This window comes from Dreissena polymorpha, chromosome 14 (assembly GCF_020536995.1).
Source record: "Dreissena polymorpha isolate Duluth1 chromosome 14, UMN_Dpol_1.0, whole genome shotgun sequence".
Lineage (NCBI taxonomy): Eukaryota > Metazoa > Mollusca > Bivalvia > Myida > Dreissenidae > Dreissena > Dreissena polymorpha.
In genome coordinates, this window is record NC_068368.1 from 62,626,473 (window position 1) to 62,651,779 (window position 25,307).

The 25,307-nt window shown below is 36.1% G+C and overlaps 3 protein-coding genes across 3 annotated transcripts in view; 2 read left to right on the forward strand and 1 right to left on the reverse strand.

Moving 5' to 3' along the window:
* LOC127857428 (neural cell adhesion molecule L1-like protein) overlaps nt 1–9,912 on the forward strand; it is a 40,498-nt gene extending 30,586 nt beyond the window's left edge. Inside the window, exons 9-10 of the mRNA XM_052393824.1 lie at nt 249–427; nt 9,749–9,912. Coding sequence (XP_052249784.1) covers nt 249–427; nt 9,749–9,912 — 343 coding nt within the window. The remainder of the gene's footprint in view (nt 1–248; nt 428–9,748) is intronic.
* A 747-nt stretch (nt 9,913–10,659) lies between these two features.
* Nucleotides 10,660–11,124, reverse strand: LOC127857429 (transcription initiation factor TFIID subunit 1-like). Its single transcript, XM_052393825.1, has one exon. The coding sequence runs from the start codon at nt 11,122–11,124 to the stop codon at nt 10,660–10,662; it is 465 nt and encodes a 154-aa protein (XP_052249785.1).
* Nucleotides 11,125–13,524: 2,400 nt separating this feature from the next.
* Nucleotides 13,525–25,307, forward strand: part of LOC127858179 (uncharacterized) — a 65,916-nt gene continuing 54,133 nt past the window's right edge. Inside the window, exons 1-7 of the mRNA XM_052395152.1 lie at nt 13,525–13,700; nt 14,315–14,509; nt 16,531–16,689; nt 21,720–21,887; nt 22,946–23,185; nt 23,475–23,609; nt 24,774–24,852. Of these exons, the coding sequence (XP_052251112.1) occupies nt 13,562–13,700; nt 14,315–14,509; nt 16,531–16,689; nt 21,720–21,887; nt 22,946–23,185; nt 23,475–23,609; nt 24,774–24,852 (1,115 nt within the window). The 5' untranslated portion in view covers nt 13,525–13,561. The remainder of the gene's footprint in view (nt 13,701–14,314; nt 14,510–16,530; nt 16,690–21,719; nt 21,888–22,945; nt 23,186–23,474; nt 23,610–24,773; nt 24,853–25,307) is intronic.

The following is a 25,307-nucleotide window of genomic DNA, read 5'->3' on the forward strand; positions in this document are numbered from 1 at the left end:
ACGCGTGACTACCAGTTTTTGATGAGGCTCATTTCCATTGTTTCAGAGAAACTTTAAGTAAGACTGGACGTGTGACGACCAGTTTTTGATGAGGCTCATTTCCATTGTTTCAGAGAAACTTTAAGTAAGACTGGACGTGTGACGACCAGTTTTTGATGAGACTCATTCCCATCGCTTCAGAGAAACTTTTAGTGTAGACTGGATGCGTGATGACCAGTTTTTGATGCGGCTCATTTCCATTGTTTCAGAGAAACTTTCAGGATAGACTGGCTGCGTTTGAACAAGGTAGTGGGAAATGGCACGACTTTGACTCTGCCCAAGGTAAAGGTTCCCGATAACACGCAGAGTCAGGCGGGAGAATACCTGTGTGAGGCCCACCTTGGGGAACTGCAGCCTGTACGAGCTAAAGTCAGCCTGAAAATCACATGTAAGTAGGCCATATTACTGTAAAATCTTTATTGTTTGTTGAACAATAATTTTCTTTGATTTTATAGGTGACCAATTCACAAATATGAGATCCCTTAAACAATTATTTATTTATTTTTTCAGAATTAGAAATCCTCAAATGTACTTGTCCACAAAAGTCAGTTTTTGAAAAACCATGAAATTTCATGCTTATGAATATAAATGATCTTACTGTATATACCCCAGGAAACCCGATATATTGTGAGCAGCATAAGACCATCCGAGCAGCTTTGTATATTTTAGCGTAAACTTACATAGGGTTAATACATTTGAAAAATTAAAAAAAATCAAAGTCCAATTTCAAACAACCGTGTATTAACATTATTAACAAAGGTATTGGCCTACGTGTAGAAAAAATCCTGACAAATTTTCTTAAAAAGTGAGCGAAATGTGGCTCCCTGATGAAGAAGATCGGGCAAAATGGGCCATGTTCAGGCATTTAGGGGAGAAAAACTGATTTAATTGGCAAGCCACTACAATAATTAAAGGATTCCTCTCCAGATGGTTTCCATGTTTTCCCAACATGGTCATTAAAAACGCAAATTTCTCCTCAAACAAATAGTTTTCCGGAGAAGCCCTGCTGAGAGATTATGGCAGACATGTGTAAGTTTGTATAAATCCTTTCATTATTGTAGTGGCTTTGTTTGAAATTGGACTTTGAAATTTTTAATTTTTTCTAATTTACCTACCCTATGTAAGTTCATGCAAAAATGTACAAAGCTGCTCGGATGGTCTTATGCTGCTCACAAGGTATTGGGTTTCCTGGGGTGGTATATATAGCTGCCAAAATACAACGCTTCAACAGATGTATGATGTGTTAAACAAATTTCCTTATCCTTAAAGTACTCGATGTATTAAATAATTAACAGCGTTATAGATAATTTATTTTTGACCCATGGGAGTAAATACCCCCACTTTTCAAATCATGGGGGTAAATGGTCAAATTTTGCCTTGCTTGAAGGGTAATTTGCTAAAAGTAAAACAAGAATATAGCCGGAGTACAGACACACCTCTTTAATCATGTTTAACACAATACACCATTAACTATTCCTTCATTGTAGTAGGTTTCTTTAAGTATTTCTTTTGTTTTTTAACTGTCCTTTGTTTATAGGCTTCCATCACAGTGAGCCATGGAAATTTTTTGCTAACTTTCATTAGTTCTTTTATAAGCGTTTAAGTGAGTCCTTTTTGATTTGAAAACAGATGAAATTAAATCAGTCAGTATTGGCAGTACACTAATTTTATTTGATACAACTTTTGCAGTTTAAAAAGAATCAATTTTACTTTGAGAAGTAATTTGTTTTGGCTCCGAAGAAGCCATGCTGACCTCTTCATGTAATTAAATAAATACATAAGCATTTGACTGTCTGTTAAAAACATCAATACTAAATTTACCATGTGCCTAGATGATACAGAGTTTACATACCGACTGGCTAACTATTTTTACAATCCAGCGCACCAATTTGCTCTAAAATTTACGATAACCAGCATCAGATTTTGGCGAAAGACAATCAGCTGTTTATATCTTTTGTTTACGCTGTACGCAGAGAATTAACATCAATTGTGTATGCCCATATTGGCTTGAATGTACGCACGGAAAGGATAAATTGAGCGTATCTTGATATTTCTAATGCGTATATTACGCTGATACACTGCTTATCTAGAACGCTGAATTAAAGATGTTAGGTTATCACAGAAATTTATGTTGCGAAGAATGTCCCAATCTGGGAAAGCAATGCTATAACTCTGTTTTGGACTTTTATCAGATGTATTAAATTGTGTTGTCATAAATATCTATCCATAATACAATTGAGCCGTTCCACGACAAAACCTGCATTAGTGACATCAGTGATGACGTTGGGAAAATCCCACTTATTATGACGTCGTCACATGCGAGTTTACACAGTGCATTTACGCGGAGCTTAAATTAGTTGTGATTAACGGATTGGTTTTTAGTGTTATTTCTGTTCTGTTGGATATAAATGGAGGTGGAGATAGAGGTAAATTTATTAACTTATTAAATAATGTTTTTTGTATAGATCTATTTGTATAAACACCGATATTGATGCACATTCGGGGTGACAAAGTGACGATAATAACAATGGCGCCCATTTGTATGCTAAACATGGGTTTAAATCCGATCGCAATTTATGTGATGAATTCTTTACAAAACAAGGTCTCACAAATACTAAAAATCACTGATATGTTTAATATGCAATAATTCAACCACAATTTAATTGTTATTAAAGTTTAAACTTATTTATATTGAAAGAAGATCGCGGTGGTGTAGTGGATGAGGTGTCCGTCTAGCGATCGGGAGTTCGTGGGTTCGCTCCCTACTCTGGGAGTGTTCTCATTATCTCCTCCATAAACACCAAGTACTGGTTCTTCCCAGGAAACGGACTCGATAATGTCCCTCTGCCTATAATACTCGAAAGAGCGGTTGGCAGTAATCAGAGATAGAAGCAAATTAATCTTCGTCTCACGTTGCACTGCTTGAAACAATTTCAAAGTTGACTGTTGTATCTCGAAATGTCCTTTTGATATGTTTGCGGTATAAACTGTTTTCTCCAAAATTGATCCTAAATAACATTTTTTTGTAAAATGAACGACATAGGTTTGAAATATGTTATTTGTAGTAAAATGATTCTACTTAATTTCTTTATGTTATTGTGTGATGCGCCTGAAAAATCAGTATTACTAGCTCAGTTGGTCAGCCAGAATCGTTCCACGCTGAAGAACAGAGTTCGATTCCAGTCCGTGTTTAATTTTTTAAGATAATTGTTTTAGGTCAAAATATTGAATGAAACAAGTGTTTAAATGAAATGTAAATTAAAACGATTTTTTTTTAATTTTATGTTTAATGCACATTATAGAATCGATACGTCGTAATTGTTTTCAGGAGCTCGAAAGTATATTTTCTGAGCATTTTGGCAGACCACCATTATGTACGCCTGCACATTCTCAAGAACTGCCATCCGATGACAACAATGGCCAGATAGAATGTGCATGTTGCTGTCATGAAAAACCAAATTGGGTCCTTCGTTTCTGGGCAGCCTGCGGAATCAAGCAGTGACTCCACTGACGATGATGCAAGTGATGACGGTATGCGTTTTCATAAGATGATAGCATTCGACGTTTCCACGAATCTGGCTGTTGGTGTGCTAAGAAATGCCACGAGAAATTTGATGCCTCCCAAATCAGAACGCACACCCTTAATAGTCGGGCAATGACGAGGGAAGAAAAGGAAATGTTTCTTAAAGGCTGTTCAAATTTTGTCCGAAGATCCCACAAATGAATCTACAAAGCGTGGGAAAAAGAGAATGCGAATTCGTGGAAAATACACATTCCGCGGTCAGGAAATATGCGCATACACGTTCAGATTGTTATTTGACATAAGACGTTGTGCATTAAAATCAATAAGGCAGTCATTGAACATGACAGGTCCGGGCCCACGCCGGCATGGAAATACAGGAAGGAAACCAAAACATGCTCTGGTCTTCACAGATGTCGAGCGTGTGGTCCAATTCATCTGCAACTATGCGGAAGAATTCGGAATTCCACAACCTGCAGCTCCGCGTGGGAGAGACGATACGACACCGATATACCTACACAGCGGTACAACGAAAATGAACATTTATAAGCTGTATAAAGCAAGCTGTCAAGAGGCTGGCGTGCGTTTCGTCGAAAAAAGCACCTCTCGGTCAATATGGAGTGCCTGCATCCCACATATAAAGGTTGCATCCACTAGAGACGATGTGTGCGCGACCTGTGAGAAGCTGCAAAGAAAAATATGGATTTAGTATCGGAAGAGGACAAGCTAGCTTCCACTGAAGAAATGCAAAGTCATATTGTTTTTGCACAAAAAGAAATAGACCTTTACAGCAGTCTTATTAAAAAAGCAAAAGAAACGTCACATCTATGTCCAGCTGAGCGATCAAACAACTTCACGTTTGATTTCGCGCAAAGTGTAGGTATACCGCACCATGCACGACAGATGTGGCCATTACATTTCGCATCGTTAAAAAAAGTCCACATGTTTGGAATGAGAATTGATGGACAATCACGTCAATTAAATTTGTTCATCGACGAAAATGAGAGAATCGGTGCAGATGGAACTAATGCCCAGGAACCTAACGCTGTCATCTCGATGATAGACTACGTGCTCAACACCCATGGATGCGAAGATCTCTCGTGCACAATACACGCCGATAATTGTTCGGGTAAGTTAAATTTTAATTGTGATCATTATAATTTCATATTGCGCAAAAGCCGTTTAAATCAAAATATAACGATAATATTGGAATATTTTATTGGTTATATTTATCGTGATAATAATAACGCGATTCATAAATGATCATAACATATTACAGTGATTTTAAAATGAATGATGATGGAAGTGTGCTGGTTATGACGACGACCACATCGATGTTGGTGAAGAAGCTGATGACGGTAATAATGTTGATGCTGATGACGATGAAGATGATGATCATTAAGTAAACGATGACTGATGAATATGATCTTGATCTCTTGATCAAAGTTATTGTTGTTGCTTTCAGGTCAAAACAAAAATCAGTTTGTGCTTGGGTACTTCGCATGGCGAGTCCTGACACGGCGCCTGACACTTCAATCGAATACTAGTATATGATGCAGGTTCCGGGTCATTCACGATGTTTGGTAGACAGTGGGTTCACCCATATCAAAAAGCTGTACAGGTAATAAACCTTATCGTTGTTATAAGTTAACATTTATTGTATTAATAACGACTACTTAAATATGTTACCATTAGAAAAACACATAGTATTTTACAAGTTTTATTTGCAACATAAATATACAAGATGATAATAAGTAGTAATATTGATGATATCAGAATAAATTACACGGTAAATGGTATCATTACATGTTAGTCCTTAAAGCATGTTATACATGGTGTGTTTTACTTATTTTATTGAACATGCGCTTCAGACGCTCGGACTGTGACATCATTCAGCTGCCAGAGGATACTGTCAACAAGTCGTCTACTGCAAAAGGTTACAATATACCAAACGATTTCCTACACAAATTCAATGTAAAAGCAATAACTTCAACAAAAAATAAAGTCAAACTTTTGCGTATAGAGACCCACATAACCATACCTTTTCTTAAAGAGCATTCCAAGCCGCAATGATTTAGACAATACAAAAGGGGGGTCATGCGTTTTGCAAGAAAGAACTCGATGCGAATCAGCGGTCACTGTTTTACAGCCATCAATTTACCAGGTTCGTACCAGTGGATGAGGAATTTCCGCCATCTGTCAAAGTTTCATGTAGTCTTTAACCTTCAAGCAAATGAGTGAATTTCTGTTAAACATCAATGTTTTCCCTACCACATGCACAAAGAAACATTCTAAAATAAAGTCATGGCAAGTGCCCACACAGAAAATTGTGTCTTCTTATAAATGATGTGCAGGTTTTTAAAGAGTATAGCATTGCACTCTCAAAAGATTTAGTATATTGTAACCTAAAGGAAAAATATGTTCTGAATCAAATGTGTTTTTCTTGCATATTATTATCTTCCTATTCATATTGCACCAATATATTACGTTTGGCTGGATTATCTGTCCATTTGGCTATTTTAGATCACATGTTCACATGCAGGTGTTTTCGGTCCCAAGAAGGCGATTTAAGGCCTGATAAAGCTTAAATGTCCCTTTAAGATTTAAAGCTGTTGTGTTCAATATCTGCAACAAAATACCAAAACAAACCATATGGACAGGCACGTGGGGCTTATGCGGGGTGGGGAAAGAATGAACTTGTTAGATATTTTCACTCCAAGCAATTTTGATAATGTCTTTTTTGTGTGTGTTTTTTTCAAATACCCCCAAAAATTTCAATTTCAAAGCAAAAAAAAATCCAATTTCATCCAGGACAAACAACAAATAAGCAAAAATGAGAGACCAAAGATACTTTGAAGTGTAGAAATCAATAAGCTTCCTATAACTTGTTGTTTCACACTAATAAAAGTGTGAAATTTTGAAAGCGCCTTGTTGCTTGGAGCCCATTTATTTACCAGTCGCCAATTATATATTCTAGCATATAATGCCATAGGTGCCTTTAAACTGCAGCAGCTGGTCAATATGCACTGCCAGCTGTCATTCAGAGGTTCAAGAGAATACAAATTTCAAATTTTGGGCACAAAATAAGTACTTTTGACTATTGTTATGGTGGCAATCTGGTCAAAATGGGCGTTTATAACTGAGCGAAAGACAAAAATGCTCATTTTGGGGGTTTAGACTGGAAGGAAAGGTTAAAATAAACAAGATACATATATGTTGGAGAGCATTATAAGCTTAGAAATGAAGTTCTATGAAGTAACAGGGGCAGAAAGGCAGCTCAGATCAATGCAGGCTTCCTGAAAGACTGGTTTCTAGTACATCTTTTGGGGACACAGCTTCCCGCAGAATTCTCAAAACAACAAATATCATTGATCCATGTCACCTTTGTATGCAAAGACAAGCAAAAAAGGTCAATACTTCCATTAAATCACTGATTGAGAGAAGCATGTACCAAATAAAAAACTAAACTGGTTGCTGAAAGTGCCACCTTTTGGCAAAAAGATCCCTCTAAGGTAAAAGATGAAGGGGACACTTGCTACAACAATCCTATGTTTAAGTCGGACGCCACATCCTTTCAAGCCGGGACCATGACTGTAAGCATATTGTGAGAAAACAATACCAAACACAAGCTAATTGTAGGGTTACAAGTAGCATATCAACTCAGATGCACTGCATACATGCTTAGGAACAAGGATAAACCTGTTAAGTGCCAACTTCTGCTGCCAACATTAAGCACAAGCTTTACGTGTCAGGACGCGGAACTATCCATACAAACTGCACGGGGAATTGCATGACAGCAAGGGTTTGAGTGACCACAAACCTGATTATGACAGTATTTCACACCTTAAGCATCATAAATATGCTTATTTGCTTGTGTACATGATACTAATTTAGTATTATTACCTGTTTTGCCATCAACAACCCTTATCCAGTGGCCCTCGGCTGAGTCGCAGACATTCCTCTACCTGAAAAAGTCAAAATTCCCAATAAAAAATAGATATCAAATGGCAAAAAACATGCATTTCAGTATTTTTAGTGTATTTCTATGAATAATAGGAAGTAATAAACCTTGTTATGTTAATGATTGTTCTAAATATGAAGGCTGCCTCAATTAAGTGTCTGCTGCACTGTCCAAACTGTAAAAATGTCCGCCATTCCATGTCGGTGAAATGGGGCTCTGTTTGAATGTTCATGCTTTATGCACAAGCTATTGTTGCGTTACTGGATCACGGAGTCCCTGGCGTTGAATTCTGACTTCATGTAGCACACTAACGCTACACGGTCAACCAATATTCCTTTGAAATCAAGTCGGAAAGCAATTTAGCCGTTATTTGGCTATATCAGGGTGGGGGGTCAACTTGAAAAACAACTATTCCAGGACAAAATATCTGAATTAATGCATTTAAAGCACTTATTTTCTTCTCTTTTGTTAAGAAATGACCAAAAATCAGCTTCCCCAGTCATATTTTGCACTTGCAGATGATATTTTATTTTTACCTAAAGCTAGTTTAGGTTACAATATATCAAAAGATTTCCTACACAAATTCAATGTAAAAGCAATAACTTCAACAAAAATAAAGTCAAACTTTTGCGCATAGAGACCCCCATAACAATACCTTTTCTTAAAGAGCATTCCAAGCCGCAATGATTTAGACAATACAAAAGGGGGGTCATGCGTTTTGCAAGAAAGAACTCGATGCGAATCAGCGGTCACTGTTTTACAGCCATCAATTTACCAGGTTCGTACCAGTGGATGAGGGTTTTCCGCCATCTGTCAAAGTCTCATGTAGTCTTTAACCTTCAAGCAAATGAGTGAATTTCTGTTAAACATCAATGTTTTCCCTACCACATGCACAAAGAAACATTCTAAAATAAAGTCATGGCAAGTGCACACACAGAAAATTGTGTCTTCTTATAAATGATGTTCAGGTTTTTAAAGAGTATAGCATTGCACTCCCAAAAGATTTAGTATATTGTAACCAAAAGAGGCTGTCCGATATCCGACCTGGCGCTGGCGTGACTGGAAGACTTTCTTGTCTACATCTTTTAAAGCAATACCCGGGATAAGGTTGTGTGTCCAACTTTTTATAAGCTACACAAGTATTTAATTATTATACTTAATAATAAAACACATACTTTTAAGAAAAACATAGCTAAAAGACATGTCTAAAGATGGTTTCTGGCTAATGTGTTACAGGAAGTACCAGTACTTCAGGTTCGACTCATCGAGGCCCGGTACGGTTTTCACGAAGAAAGCAACGGACCTACCAGAGGAAGAGTTCTTCATCATGAAACACAGGAAACTCCCCTCAGCAGAACCGTGCTTAATTAAACCGGCAGGGCTATCCGAGAATCGCGTGAAATATCTTTACAGAACTGCCCGACCATTTGTGCGACCATGTTGTCAGAACATTACCTGTCCAACACCCACAGACTGATTGCATGTGATTACATCATGTATTCGAACATAAGCCTAAACAGTTATTTTAATACATGCGCGTGTTAATGCAGGGTTTTCCAACAAGTTATTGAAATATTTGAATTAGTGTTTGATATTGCGAACTATTTACATGCTGTTAACATCATGAATGTGTCATTCCGATTGAAAATGACGCGACGTCAACATCTTTGTTGCGTGATAATATGCGTATATAATATTGTCATAGCAACGCTAAATAGTGGTGACACATGTAATTTATACATCATTGAATTCATGGATGAACGTTCAATATGAAACTGAAAAAAACGAAAAATTGATTTTTTTGTCATTAATGCAGGTTTTGTCGTGGAACGGCTCAATTGTAATGATATAACTGAAGCGTATGTTTTCATTTACTTTTATGTACAAATATAAATTATGGTGTCTTTGTGGCACTACCAAGTACCTCTTTGGCTGTGACAGAAGTTACCATATAGTTACTGCTCCTTTTTTAGCAAATTTGACTATATGAGCTTGGCTCTGACAAAACAGCTCTTCATTCATCTGCGTAAATTGTCGCCTTATATTAACATTTGGAATAGCACTGGCTAAACAAGGAATGGCATATTCCAATTTAAATATTTTGTTTTTGTTTAAAGGAAGTCTTTTAGCGAAAATCCAGTTGGGCATAAAGTGTTGTCTCTGATAAGCCTGTGCGGACTACATTTGAATCCTTATAATCCTTTACACTACCTGTGTCTTTCCACCAGCGCCACCAAAGTTTGTGCCTGGTGAGCAGCCGGTCGCCCTGTCCTCTCCTGTAGACAAGGATGCCACGTTCCACTGCAGGGCCACATCACACAACACTTACCAGGGGGCGCCGGTATGGATGATAAATGGGAAACCTCTCATTGGTAGGGCCACTTACTTTTAAATAAAGCCTTATTTTAAACTTCTTCTAATTGGAATGATTTCTTATTTTAAACTTCCTCTCATTGGTATGACAGCTTATTTTAATTGCTTTTTTTAAAAACATTCTCTCATTGGTATGATGGCTTTTTAAAAACTTCCTCTAATTGGTAAGATGGCTTATTTTTGAATTCCTCTCACTGTTTAGATGGCTTATTTTAACTTTCTCGCATTAGAATGATGGCTCATTTTAAACTCCCTCTCATCGGTATGATGGCTTAATTTAAACTCCCTCTCGCTGGTATGATGGCTTATTTTAAACTCCCTCTCACTGGTATGATGGCTTATTGTAAACTCCCTCTTGCTGGTATGATGGCTTATTTTAAACTCCCTCTCATTGGTATGATGGCTTCTTTTAAACTCCCTCTCATTTATATGATGGCTTATTTTAAACTCCCTCTCAATAGAATGATGGCTCATTTTAAACTCCCTCTCGTTGGTATGATGGCTCATTTTAAGCACACTCTCATTGGTATAACAGCTTATTTTAAACTCCCTCTCGCTGGTATGATGGCTTATTTTAAACTCCCTTTCATTGGTATGATGGATTATTTAAAACTCCCTCTCACTGGTATGATGGCTTATTTTAAACTCGCTCTAATTGGTATGATGGCTTATTGTAAACTCCATCTCACTGGTATGATGGCTCATTATAAACTCCCTCGCATTGGTATGATGGCTCATTTAAACTCCCTCTCACTGGTGTGATGGCTTATTCAAACTTTCTCTCACTGGTATGATGGCTTATTTTAAACTCCCTCTCACTGGTATGATGGCTCATATTAAACTCACTCACACTGGTATGATGGTTCATTTTAAACTCCCTCTCATTGATATCATGGCTTATTTTAAACTCCCTCTCATTGGTATGATGGCTTAATGTAAACTCCCTCTCGCTGGTATGATGGCTTATTTTAAACTCCCTCTCACTGGTACGATGGCTTATTTTAAACTCCCTCTCACTGGTATGATGGGTTATTTTAAACTCACTCTCCCTGGTGTGATGGCTTATTTTAAACTCCCTCTCATTGGTATGATGGCTTATTTTAAACTCCCTCTCATTGGTATGATGGCTTATTTTAAACTCCCTCTCACTGGTATGATGGCTCATTTTAATTTCCCTCTCGCTGGTATGATGGCTTATTTTAAACTCCCTCTCATTGGTATGATGGCTCATTTTAAAATCCCTCTCATTGGTATGATGGCTTATTTTAAACTCTCTCTCATTGGTATGACAGCCTATTTTAAACTCCCTCTCAATGGTATGATGGCTTATTGTAAACTCCCTCTCATTGGTATTATGGCTTATTTTAAACTCCCTCTCATTGCAGCCTTTTTTTCCCCAAAGAAGAAAGGTACCTGTACCCCTACAATGGGAATGTTTCGAGTCGTGAAATCTTCAAATTGGGAAAAAACGAGTCGCAAAATCAATGAATTGGGAAAAATTTGAGTCGCAAAATTGATGAATTGGGGACCTTTAAAATGCATGTTATCTATCATTAGGGACTATATTCTGCACCACAAAGCATTTTAAGCTCTAGGTTTTAACAGAAAAACTACTAGTGATGATATTTGGACTATCGAATCATGTCATGTGGAAATTGTGTTATTGCTACTTCAGTAGGAATGTGCCTGTCAATGGAAAAATATCTTCCAGTGATAGGCATAAGCACTGAGGTTGCATACAAAATAATATTAATAATTTTGTTTTAGCCCTTAAAAGTTCCACAAGCCCTTCAATGGTTCATGTGAGTTAAATTAAAAACTTTAAAAAAAAACAACAATAGAACTTGTACTGGTTTGAAATCTTTTAACAATAGACAGTGAGAATAGTCACACATAACCAAAATGAGTTTTTAGATTGGAATGCTTTAGCAACTATTTTCAAAGGTATTAGTCTTATATTTTGTTTTTATTTTACAAATCATTAAATAAAATATTACGATCATCTGCCATAAAATGCTAATGTATATATTGTAAATAACTATAGTATTTACACCCATGTCTCATTATTTTTATTTTTATGTTTAACTTTTATTTCTTTATATCCGTATCCGCATAGTTTCTGTCCGGATTTGACACTTAAAAAACTATACATAGATCTTAAGTTATATGCGCATTAAACTCAATACGGTTACGTTTTTTTTATGTCAACAAAAAGTAGTGTTGAAAAAGTTTTTGGTCTTTACAATGGAATTCTTTCACGGGAAAAATCGATCAATCGTCGCGTTTATGTAATTCAGTCACATTTTACACAGCGGTTAAAGTTGCGCCCCATTGAAAAGTTTTGTTTACTTTCTACGCAACAATGTCCGGCACAAAAAATGACCAAAAATGAAAGGCTCGACGATTTCAAAAGATATTTCCAGCGAATATAAAAGACACTGGCGATTGGGAACGGCACCTAGAATCGTTCGGAACGGTAGGTATCGATATTGGGAAAGGTCCGGTGCTAAAATTGGGAAGCCTCCGGTAGGCTTTGGGAAAGGCACCGTTCCCCGGTACTAGTTAAAGAAGGAAAAAAACGCTGCATTGGTATGGTGGCTTATTTTAAACTCCATCTCGCTGGTATGATGGCTTATTTTATACTCCCTCTCACTTGTATGATGGCTCATTTTAAACTCCCTCTCATTGGTATGATAACTAATTTTAAACTCGCTCTCACTGGTATGATGGTTCATTTTAAACTCCCTCTCGCTGGTATGCTGGCTCATTTTAAACTCCCTCTCATTGGTATGATGGCTTATTTTAAACTCCCTCTCACTGGTATGATGGCTTATTTTAATCTTCCTCTCATTGGTATGATTGCTTATTTTAAAAATTCCTCACACTGGTATAATGGATTGTTTTAAACTAACTCTAATTGGTAAGCTGGCTTATTTTATACTTAACAGTAACCTTAGGGCATTTATAAATTTGTTTCTTACAAATCAACAACAGTTTTAAAACCATATATTTTCAGCGGTTTATGTTAAATAATAAAGAACTGGCAAAATCATTTCTGTGATATTGAAAAAAACGAATGTGCACAGTATTAGAAGTAATCGGCGGATCATATATTTTCAAGTTTACACTTATATTAAGTGTGTTTTTCTTTGTTTTACTTTTAAAATAAAATCAGAAAATACGATAGTTTATTTTTTCAAGGCGCTATAAATAGACGCTAATCGTTATTCCACACTCATCTGGTACAATGGATTTGAAAACAGATTTGAAAGTGTCTCTTATATACATTAGCCACAAGCTTCTAATGTAATCAAGCTTAAAAACATGGTTTGAAACTAACATTAACCTGCATTCTGAGAACGGTTATCAAACAACTATAGTCAAAAAATCGGTTCTATTGCATTATGCATGGTCTTATATTCCGGTGCAGACCGTTGTTTTTGTCTTACTGTTTAATTTGCGAACGCTTTAATTGAAACAAAGACAAATACATTAAAAACCAGTCGTGGTTCAAATGGTGGATGCTTTCTACATGTACACTTTTTTATGATATTTAACCATGTTTGCAAATCAGACTTTGTTTGAGTTGTGTTTTCAATATTTTAGCAAATGGCTTAAATGACCAACTACATTGCGAGCCCTGTGAAATTGCAATTAACTATGGATACATGTGTTACAGGTTGCCCCCATTCTACTTCGACTGTGGTGGTCAGTCAAACGAGGGCTATTCCTGGTGTATACCCATCAAGCAGTTCTGCGATAGCAACCCAGACTGTCCTAATAATGCTGATGAGAATAACTGTCCTAGTAGGTTACACATTGTTAATTTTACTCAAAATAATTTAAAAGAATTCTAGACATGTGAATTGCTCTTCTTTTCCATTCGTCTAAGGATGTTTTTCAAAGGATCTGAAGTAGTTTGTTTTAATATGCAGCCTTTTGCTTTTATATCTCAGAGAACTATGAATCCTCAATTAGTCAGCTTGATGCTTGTTTGCTTCATTTGACCTCGTATTCAAAAGTTGAGGTGAATCAATATCATAAATTAACGCTTTTTATACGTATATAGTTTTCGCACTGTCCGTCTGTAAGTCTGTCTGTCTGTCACACTTTTCGTGTCCGCTCTCTATTTCAAATACTTTTCATCTGATCTTTAGCAAACTTGGTCAGAAGTTGTATCTAGACAATATCTAGGTCAAGTTCGAATATGGGTCATGCCAGGTCAAAAACTAGGTCATGAGGTCACTTAGTGCATTTCAATAACCAAAGCGTTTATAGGGGGCATGTGTCATCCTATGGTGAAAGCTCTTGTTGTGCTTTATTCAGGGCTTATCAGCAGGATGTTAAGAATTTTTGTTAACCTATTCCTGGATAATTTCTTTTAAGTTTCCCATTAATGGGACATAATCTACATTTTGAAGGATCTATTAGCTGCCCAGCAGATGGCACCAAGCTGTGCAATGGTGCCTGTATACTGGATTCTGAGCCATGCTTACCCCCTGCGCCCTGTGAGTTCCCAAGCTTCAGCTGTGATCAGGGCAAGAAGTGTCTGCCAAGTAATCAGATATATGACGGTATTGCGCAATGTGCAGATGGGAAGGACGAGGAAGGATGTGGTAAGTGGCATTGGCAATCTGTGAGTTCTACAATTTAGCCTTGTTCTGGGAAAATGGGGTTTAAAGCATGTGCTTAAAGTGTCACCCCAGATAAGCATGTGCAGTCTGCACAGGACTATCAGGGACGACACTTCCTGCTTTTTTATGGAAATGTTCGTTTAAAAGGAGTTTCTTGTTTAGGTGGAAATTGTCGTCCCTGATTACTTTGTGCCGACTGCACAGTCCAATCTGTTAGGACATTTATGCACATGAATAAAGCCCAGTTTTCGCAGAACGGGGCTTACTGACGAATGAGATGTTACAAACTTCTTATGATAATAACGGTTTTTGCAGTTGCAGTTGATAAATACATATCCAATTAGCTCAAGGTAAGTTTACTTGTACAGTTATTTCTTGTCCTTTAGAATAATTGAAAATTGTCATTGTGGGTTTATAATGAGAACACCCACTCCTCTTCCCGTTTCAATTATTTGAGCCAACCTCTCAGAAGATTGGTGTTAATTTTTGTGCTTATAGTATTGTCTCATATTTGCCTTATTAGCCATATAAGTCCATGGTGATAACAAGATAAGTGGGGGCTCTTGTTGGGCTAACTGGAAAAGACAGAGCACCCTCAGTCTACATTGAAAGCGTTGACAATATTTTTCCAGTTTTCTTATCATTTTCATAAATTTTGGCGTATGAACATTTTCAGTGACAGGAGCCTTGAGTAGATTTAAATGAGCCCTGTTCTGTTAAAACTGGGCTTTATGCCTGTCCTAGATTAGCCTGTGCAGTCTGTACAAGCTAATCAGGGACAAAACTTTCCACTTAGACGCGATTTGCCTTTAGAACATCTTTCTTTAAATTAAAAATTTCATAAAAGGGGACTGTGGACTTCTCAACCTGATCCGGGTCCGTATTCACCAAACAATTCTTAGACTTAAGTCTAAGAATAAAGAAAATTCTTTAAATTAGAATATTCAACAATTTCTTTAATTTTGAGTCAAACTCTACAGTAAACATCTCTATTTATATTATTCTTCATATAGAACATTTTGTTACAAGATACAAGATACAAGAATCTTTATTTAACGTCGGATGTGAATAACAAAAAACATTAGCTTATGAGCTATTTCCCGACAAAACAATTGTATATATATAACAAGTGTATATTGAGCTGAAAGAAAGAAAGATTAAGCATATTATATGAGCATTTATACTTCAAGGACATATTTAGATTTTAGAGCATATAAAACACAAAATTTAGTAAAAAATGTTCATTAAAAGTATAATATTTTGTAAGTTACACATAGATATGACAAAGGGAAATATACCTAAGAACTATATTGGAGCTGTTTTTACATAGTTCATAATTAAAACATATGTTATACACTGATAAGTTGTACACACAAAGCATTGCAGACCTATATTAAGATTTAAGATATTCAAACAAGTATAGCACACAATTCATGTTTAAAAGCATATACAAGCACATGCACAATAGCTACATAGTACAACAAATAAATAGCACATATATACACATATATACATGTTTATAACATTTTAAAAGCACACAAGAAGGGAGTATAAAAAAGCTTATTTAATCACATGAAAAAACATCTACATAGCACATATATACACATATATACATGTTTATTTTTATTTATTATTATTTTTTTTTTAACACACAAGAAACTCATATACACTATATACACGGATAATAAACAAGGGGTTAACTGACATATAAATAAATAATATAAGCAGGACAGCAAAAAACAAGCAAGCAAAAAAATGTGAGAAGCATGTTACTCACACATGGCGCATTTACATTTGTTAATGACATAATCACCAGTGGAGGCCTGTATATATTCAAACACTGAACGCATTTTTCTTGGTTCCAAGTCTTTTCTTTATTCATAAGTCTAAGAATGGGTTGGTGAATACGGGCCCAGGGACAACATTTACACACACTTACATACATTTAGCTCAGTATTCACAGGAGGCTTAGATTTTAATATAAAGAATGTCCTTTATTTCAGCTGGAAAGGCAACGATAAATAGGGGGAATTTCACATTGAATTCGCAGAGAACCCAGCTCACAATTCCCAGGGCACAGAAGACCGATGTCATGTGTGTGCAGTGCCTGGTTAGCAACAAGTATGGCAACATCTTTGGGGACGGCTGTCTTACAGTTATAGGTCAGTCAGTATTGAATGATGTAATGGGTAATGTGTGAGCCTTGCAGTTATAGATGAGTCAGTATTGAATGATGTTGTGGGTAATGTGTGAGCCTTACAGTCATAGGTTAGTCAGTATTGTATGATGTATTGGGTAATGTGTCGGCTTTGCCAAAAGATTACCTTGGGGTCATGTATATGGTATCTGCATAAGGACCGGGAGATCGAGTTTGATAACCGCTGTGGTAGCGTTCTTTGTTCTTTCTAAAAGATTCAAAGTAATGTTTCTACCCAGAAAGCTGACTCTAGAGTGTTTCAATAAGCTTTCGCTCCTATCAAGCTTGAATAGATAGGTATAAACAGGGTCCTGTCTAGTGCTGCAACAATACGCCAAAAACCGTATTGCAATATATTGTCAGTTCAAAAACCCGTATTGCAATATATCGCAATATATTGCTAACTTGTACCAAAATTATAATTTTCCAATTACCCAATAATCCCATAAATTCCAATTTTAAAGCAAATTCTGGTAAATATTTACTATAAATGTGCTCAAGAATAATAAGAAACACAAACATTCGCAAATTTTCTTAAGTATCAAATACATTTTTGCAATTGTTACTATTTAAAGATGTGATGAAATAACGTCCAACCGGGGCGTTTTTCCCACTGATCACGCGTAATTCAGCTGACGTGATGTTCACGTTTTTATACAACACAAAATACACCCATTCTTTCCATGCGACGTTCTACATGTCTGTATAATTTTCGCGCGCTTTTTATTGAGACAAAGGATAAAGCACTTTTAATTTGACGCTATAATTTTTTATTGTCGCGTTAGCATTCAAATTTGGAAGCGTGTTTCCGAAATTCGGATTACAAATAATGCTCGAATCAGAATCGAACGAAACATTTACAGCTGTGCGCAATTAATTCAACGATAATCTGTTCAAAAGCATCGAATGAATGCTCCCATGTAACAACGCTACTCCGTATAATACACTTTTTAGAATGCTTTTTTTACGTAAAAATAATTTACACTGCTTTGTTTTGTTTACCTTTTTATCATTATTTCGGATGGCTTTTCTGGACGAAATGTGAATGAATTTTTGTAAAATTTTCGTACCGGTATGATGAAAATCATATCGCAATATAATATGCAGATTGCGTATTGCGATATATACCGATATACCGGTATATTGTTGCAGCCCTAGTCCTGTCGTAGACTTGATCCCTAGTTGTAGAGAATTTTAGGGATCTTTTCAAAATCATAATACCAGATTACTGGAAACATATTAAAGATTGTTTCTGAAAGTTATGCTGTTTGAAACAATCAATATAATTTGTTAAGGTAAACAATGTGAAAAATGTAAAAACAATACATTGAACAATGATATGTTAGGGCTTCCTGTAACTAGTATACAATGTATCGACAATGTTCCCGTGCCAGCGAAACGGGTAAACATGAGAGAAGTGACACTCCAATACACTACATTACTTGTGGTTTAAAACTGTTGAATGGGGTTAAGAGGTATTCTCAAGAATTGGCCATTCTTATCAGCAACGGTAATAAATAATCACTTAACACCACATAATCACACATGCATGAAGAATTTACCATCTGCAGGTCAAGAACCTGTTTATTGAATATAGTTATATACTAAGAATATAATTCAATAAATGTTTAAAGCCCTGTTTAAGCATTTATTGATTCTTAGTTTTAGTACTATAAGTTCTTGTAATTTTCATAATCTTGTAATTAACATAATTTAATAAATGTTTCTGTAATTTACATAATCTTGTAATTTACATAATTTAATAAATCCTAAGAATATAATTTAATTAATGTTAAAAGCCCTTTTTAAGCATTTACTGAATCTTAGTTTTAATACAATATTTTCTTGTAATTAACATAATCTTGTTTTTTACGTAATTTAATAAATGTTATTGTAATTTATCTAATCTTGTAAATTACATAATTTAATAAATGTTTAAAGCCTACATCCTAAGAATACAGTGTAATAAATGTTAAAAGCCCCATTTAAGCATAATTGATCCTTTGTTTTAATACTATCTTTTCTTGTAATTTACATAATCTTGTTATCTACTTAATTTAATAAATGTTCTTGTAATTTACATAAACTTGTCATTTTCTTAATATATTTTACGACTGCAACGATAAAACAACACATTACTCCATTTAACTAGTTTAATGACCCGATTCCAAAATATTTTGCCTCCCAATAAACATCACAAAACATGTAATAGAATGCGCAAAGTATTCACTAACAGATCTCTTTAATATATTATACGAGTAAAAAATGAGATATAAAAGGCCGCAGCGTTACGCAAAGAAATAACAGCCGGTGGTAACCACGAGCCCCAAAAGATCGGCTACTCACTCATGGAAACCTGTTACTGTAAAAATATGCCTACCGGAGGTGGATGAGCACACGTTAAAATTACAAAACGTGAAGTAACACCGTTATAGTAGCAACACCGCTTACCCAAAATAAAAAATGCTATTGCTCATCAAGCGACCGAACTAGGAAGAAACATATACTTTGCTGGACTAAACTTAGTTCAGCCAATCGCTTGACCATTGGATCACACTTTTACATGATAATCGCTATGACACTTTTAATGACTCACTAATACTTTACTTGATCACTACACTTGTGATCACACTTTTATCGCACTTGCGAAAATACTTTGTACCTTTTACATACTTAATCGGACATTGATCACTACACTTGTGATCACACTTTTTGCGCACTTGCGATAACACTTACTTGATCACTACACTTGTGATCAAATACTTTTACTTGTACCTTTAACATACTTAATCGGACATTGATCAATACACTTGTGATCACACTTTTTCGCACTTGCGATAATCTACTTAATCGGACATTTATCACTACACTTGTGATCACACTTTTTTGCACTTGCGATAATACTTTTACTTGATCACTACTCTTGTGATCACACTTTTATCGCCACACTTGCGATAATATTACATGTACCTTTTTACAAACTTAATCGGACATTCAAATTCAACTTATCGCTCAATCAGCGATTTGACACCTAAATGTTTTTGACCCTACGGTATTGCTACTATTTTTATTTTATTTTTAAGCTTAAACTTTAATAACTTGGAATTATCCGAAAGGACAAGGATGATAAACTACGCAAGTAGTCACAGAGTCCATTCAGATAAATGTATAAATGCGCATGCCCATCTGACCCCCGGCAAACAGAATTTTCCGCCACAATAAATTTCAATTTTCTTAATTTAATAAGTATTAAAATCTGGTTTAAGCATTTATTGATTCTTATAAGTTTTAATACTATCTTTTCTTGTAATTTATAGCTTATATATGTTCTGAACCTTAACATCAGTATGCTACATATGTGTTTCTTACGCATAAATTTGGTATTTAGATAAAAAATAATTAATAACATTGAAACATTTTCATCAAATACTGAAGCTTTGCAATGAGGAACACAACAATAAAACACCATAATTACAGAGGAATGTATACAAGTCAATGATAAACTGATATGTACTGCTGGCTGAGAAAATCTCTTGTTTACCTGTTTCAACTCACTGGCGTTAGCTTGTTGATACAGTGTATAAGGATGGGCTACTGAGAATGTTTTTAAATGTGGACAACATATTTAAGAATTACAGTCTCAATTTTGGCTAAATGCATGTGTGCAAAGTGTCGTTTCTGATAAGCATGTGCAGTCAGCACAGGCTAATAAGAAAGAATACCATAGACTTGATTGTCATTGTAAAGCGACATCCTTTTAATAAAAAATTCCATGAAAGCAGATAGTGTTATCCATGATAAGTATATGTGGACTGCACAGTCTAATCTGGGATAAAACTACTCAATGTATTAAGCCCGTTTTTTTCCAGATGTAGGCTCATATAATTGAAAAGTGTATTTATTTTAACAGGTTCCAGATAATTTGTCCTGATTTTGACAAAGCAGCTCTTTTATCTGTTTTTATGCCCCCCTTCGAAGAAGAGGGGGTATATTGTTTTGCAAATGTCGGTCCGTATTTCCATCCGTATGTCCGTATGTTCGTCCACCAGATGGTTTCCGGATGATAACTCAAAAACGCTTAGGCCTAGGATCATGAAACTTCATAGGTACATTGATCATGAATTGCAGATGACCCTTATTGATTTTGAGGTATCTAGGCAAAAAGTCAAGGTCAGGGTGACCCAAAATAGTAAAAAGGTTTCGGGATGATAACTCAAGAACGCTAATGTCTAGGATCATGAAACTTCATAGGTACATTGATCATGACTCGCAGATGACTCCTATTGATTTTCAGGTCACTAGATCAAAGGTCAAGGTCACGGTTACCCGACATAGTAAAATGGTTTCCGGGTGATAACTCAAGAACGCTTTTGCCTAGGATCATGAAACTTCATAGGTACATTGATCATGATGTAGATGACCCCTATTGATTTTTAGGTCACTAGGTCCAAGGTCAAGGTCATTTGAAAAAAAAGTGATGAGCTATTGTCATCACCTTGGCGTCGGCGTCTAGTTATGTTTTGTGTTTATGTCCACTTTTCTTATAAAGTATCAAAGCTATTGCATTCAAACTTGGTACACTTACTTACTATCATGAAGGGACTGGGCAGGCAAAGTAAGATAACTCTGGCGTGCATTTTGACAGAATTATGTCCCCTTTTATACTTAGAAAATTGAAAATTTGGTTAAGAAAAAGTATACTTTTGCAATTGGGAATATAGCCAAATTTCGGGTATAAAATCCTGCCTAGGATCATGAAACTTCATAGGTACATTGATCATTGATGATGACCCCTATTGATTTTCAGGTCACTAGGTCAAAGGTCAAGGTCACAGTGACAAAAACTTATTCACACAATGGCTGCTACTACAACTGACAGCCCATATGGGGGGCATGCATGTTTTACAAACAGCCCTTGTTGTTTATAATTTCTTTAACTTTAGCAGTGAATTGTTTTTTTGTTGGAAACCAATTTGGGTTTGCTGCTTCTTTCAGACAAGATTGAGATAGACAAGGGCCCCAATGCCACATATGACGTTGAGCCCAATATGGAGATTGTCATCGACATTGTTGCCCACACAGACCCAGACTGGCAGAACCAGATGAGCTACCAATGGTTCTGGTACATGCCTGTAACCACGCCGACTGGTGACAAGATTATAGGTCAGTCTGGTCAATATCACGTTCATTTTGACCCCTTTACAATTGCTACAAAAGGCATTTTAACTGATCTTTTAGGGTAGAAGGTACTTAATATAATTTGAAAAGTATACAGAAATCGGACTACTGGAAAGTTTTATGCAAGTATCTACTCAATTTGATAATTTTGGTGTCTATGCTTAGGTTTCGGGGGCAAAGAGCTCATTAACCCTCTCCCACTCAGAAGGACAGTGAAAATGGCAATGTGCAAACAGCATAAAACTAGAACAGCCTGAGAGTAACTTGCAATCTGTTGAGGTTTTTATGCTGTTTGCTTCTTGTCAGTCTCTAAGGGTTGGAAACAAAATCTTTAAAACTTGAATCCAGTAAATTTCATTTTCAAAGGGACTACACAGTTGTCAAAGTACGTATCACAGTGGTAAACGATCATCACACACAGTATCGCAGAGGTCTGTGTTATTTGTGTGATCTCCTCCATGCGCCAGAGCTTGTCTAGAATGTTATTTCTGTCATCATGCAATTTTGAATAACTTGCCCCTGTAGAGAGGGCCTATCACATACAAACCCATGTCTATTGCTCAAAGGTCAAGGTCATGCTTAGAGATCAAAGGTTAAATAAAAGATGATAATAAAAAACATGTTTGGACTTCATCATTTATTGGGAAATGAGAATTTAATTTCCCACACATTTTCACTGTTATGGCATGTTGTGTTGCTAGCGCTTTAGGCTTCTGAATTTCATTGTAAATTTAATGATATATCACACTTGAGGAAATCGTTTCAGTATTCAAAATTGTGTTATTTGTAGCTAAACCAATATTGCTACTCTTTAGAAAAGCACGTGGACCTGAATTCCCATGTATGTAAATTACCAATAGTTATACCCTTCAGAGAAGCAGCACTTCCATTATTTCTAACTGTCACTGGTCTCCAAGGAGAATTGTTTGTTGTTTACGTATAGTGGCTCAAAGATGATTAATTGATGTATGCATTTGTGTTAATTCTTTTTGATAAACTGTAATGTTCATTGATTGTTACTCACTGCTATTACTACCTTACAGAGAAGCAGCAACTCCCACCCACGTCCAGCTATAACCAGTACTTCAAGCTGTCAATGTCGCGCAAGGAGCTGACCTTCACCATACCCGACGTGAAAACACCGGTAATGGAGGGCAATACGGCCGAGTATGATATCTACCAGGACCTGACGGATGACAGACTGTTCTCCATCAATATCAGCCACCAGTTTGACCATAGAGTGGTGAACTTCACAGTGAAAGGAAAGGAGCTGGAAAAACCAAGTAGGACTTGATTTTGTTAGAATATTGCAAGGTTATGTTTCCTCCGTATTTTATCTGAGTTCCAGCTTTTCATGTCACGTTTTCCTCACAAAGGTACACAAAAACCTTTTCTGAATGATTTCATTCTTGTTATTTTATGTTGAGCAAAACAAGACAGCTTTTTATCTAGGGATGACAACACTAATAATAGTTAAAACATTTCAGTCTATTCTGAAAAAGTTGTTATCATTGAAAATAAAACAGATACACAACATTTTGTTTGACTTATTTCCCTGTAATTCCATTTCAGAGCCTGTGCCAGTGATCAAGCCTGCAGGATTCAATCTGTGGTTTATTGCTCTGATTGTGGGTATCCTGGTAGTGTTTATCGTTGTGGCCCTTATCATCTGCTATATGTACCGGAACAGAGGTGGTACCTACCCATGTAAGTATACCAGGGGTTAACCCTTTACCTCATAAAATCAAACTTTTACCCATTTGTAGTTCCTAAGAAAATCAATTCAAGTTTAAGACCTCCTTACTAGATACAAGTTTTAAAGGCTTAATTTCCAACACCAAGATATTGATGAGCATAAAACAGCATAAAACCTCAACAGCCTGCAGGTTGTATGCTGGTTGCATATAGCCATTTTCACTTTGCTTCCGAGGTGAAAAGGTAATTTTAGGCGGAAACCCTCCTGTTGTTCCAAGTTATAATTTTGGAGGTTTAGTAACTTCCCAAAGAATACATTCCTTAGTGCAAGTCAATTATCGTTGAGACATTTCTTTGGTAGTTTTCTATTGCAATTTATCAGTGTTGTTTGATCAAAGTTCGCCAATTTAGACTGATTTATGTTTGTTTTTTCCTTTTAGTAGTCAATAAAACTATCAAGCCTTGAAATATTGGTAGGTGATCGCCAGAAAAACAGTTGTAAATTGTTTCTAAACATTGCTTAAAGATATTCATTGAAACATGGCTCAGTTTATTTCTGTTTTTTTTTTATGTTTGCTAAATTATATGTATTCATGCATGTGTTTGTTAACATATTTACAAATATTGACTTAAATATTTTGCAACCTTTCTTAGTTGGGGGATATTAGATAAAAAAAATGAACATTGCCCATGGGCCAGTGGAAGTCCAATCCTTCAGTTAATCCCTGTATAGGGTCGGACTTTAGATCTAGGATCACAACGGCTACAGGGCGCTGCTTTAAAGTGTCAGAATGGAAGGAAACCAGTTTTGTGACATTTTGTTATAATTTGCTAATCAAAGGCCTGTCTGAGTCTTAACAATAGCAGTAGTAATCAAGGTTTTAAAGCATGGTCTTTTCATTTCAATGTAACATTTGTACAAATATATTAAATTGTAAAAGATGTTCACACTTTTTGCATTGACCATTCCAGAGGAGCATCAGGGTTGTACCAAAAAGGTCAAAGACACAGCACTCTGCTATTTCTCTGGATATCATTCTCTAAGTTTTGAAACATTAACTGTATGGGGCAGTATTCGAAGAAAAATAAGTATAGGAAAAAAGCAGCACACTAAATTTGTCCTCAAAATGGATTGCTATTAGCATTCACAAAAGCTGTTAATTGCTCTTATTTCAGTGGACAAGAAGGAGAAGAAGGCAGGCAACAACCCTGAACAGGAACTGAAAGAGAATGATTTTCAGGATGTGGGGAGAGTGTAAGTACAGTGGGGTGTTTGGGAGTAACTATCCTGACTGAACTGAGTGGAAGTGGAGTGTAGCCTTTATGTATGACTTGAGTGATAGAAGTGTGTAATTGTTATGTCTGAGTTTAGTGTCAACCTTGACAGACCTGAGTGAACTAAGAGTGTTAACAATTTGTCTTGCTTGAGTGAGAGTAGAATGAAAGTTATTTCTGACATGAATGAAAATACAGTGTAACCATTTTGTCTGGACTGCAAGGGTAGAGTGTAACCTTTTATGTGCTCAGGCAAGAGTAGTGTGCGACCATTATGTCTTGCCTGAGTATGAGTAGAGAGTGACCTTTATGTCTGCTCTAAGTGAGAGTAGAGTGTGACCTTTATGTCTGTCCTTAGCAAGAGTATAGTGTTACCGTTATGTCTTACCTCAGAATGCGAAGTGTGTTACCTTTATGTCTTACATGAGAAAGAGT

Bases quoted from the DNA above. Each gene is read 5' to 3' on its own strand.
- LOC127857429 (XM_052393825.1), bottom strand. From the start codon at position 11,124: ATGAGCCATCATACCAATGAGAGGGAGTTTAAAATAAGCCATCATACC.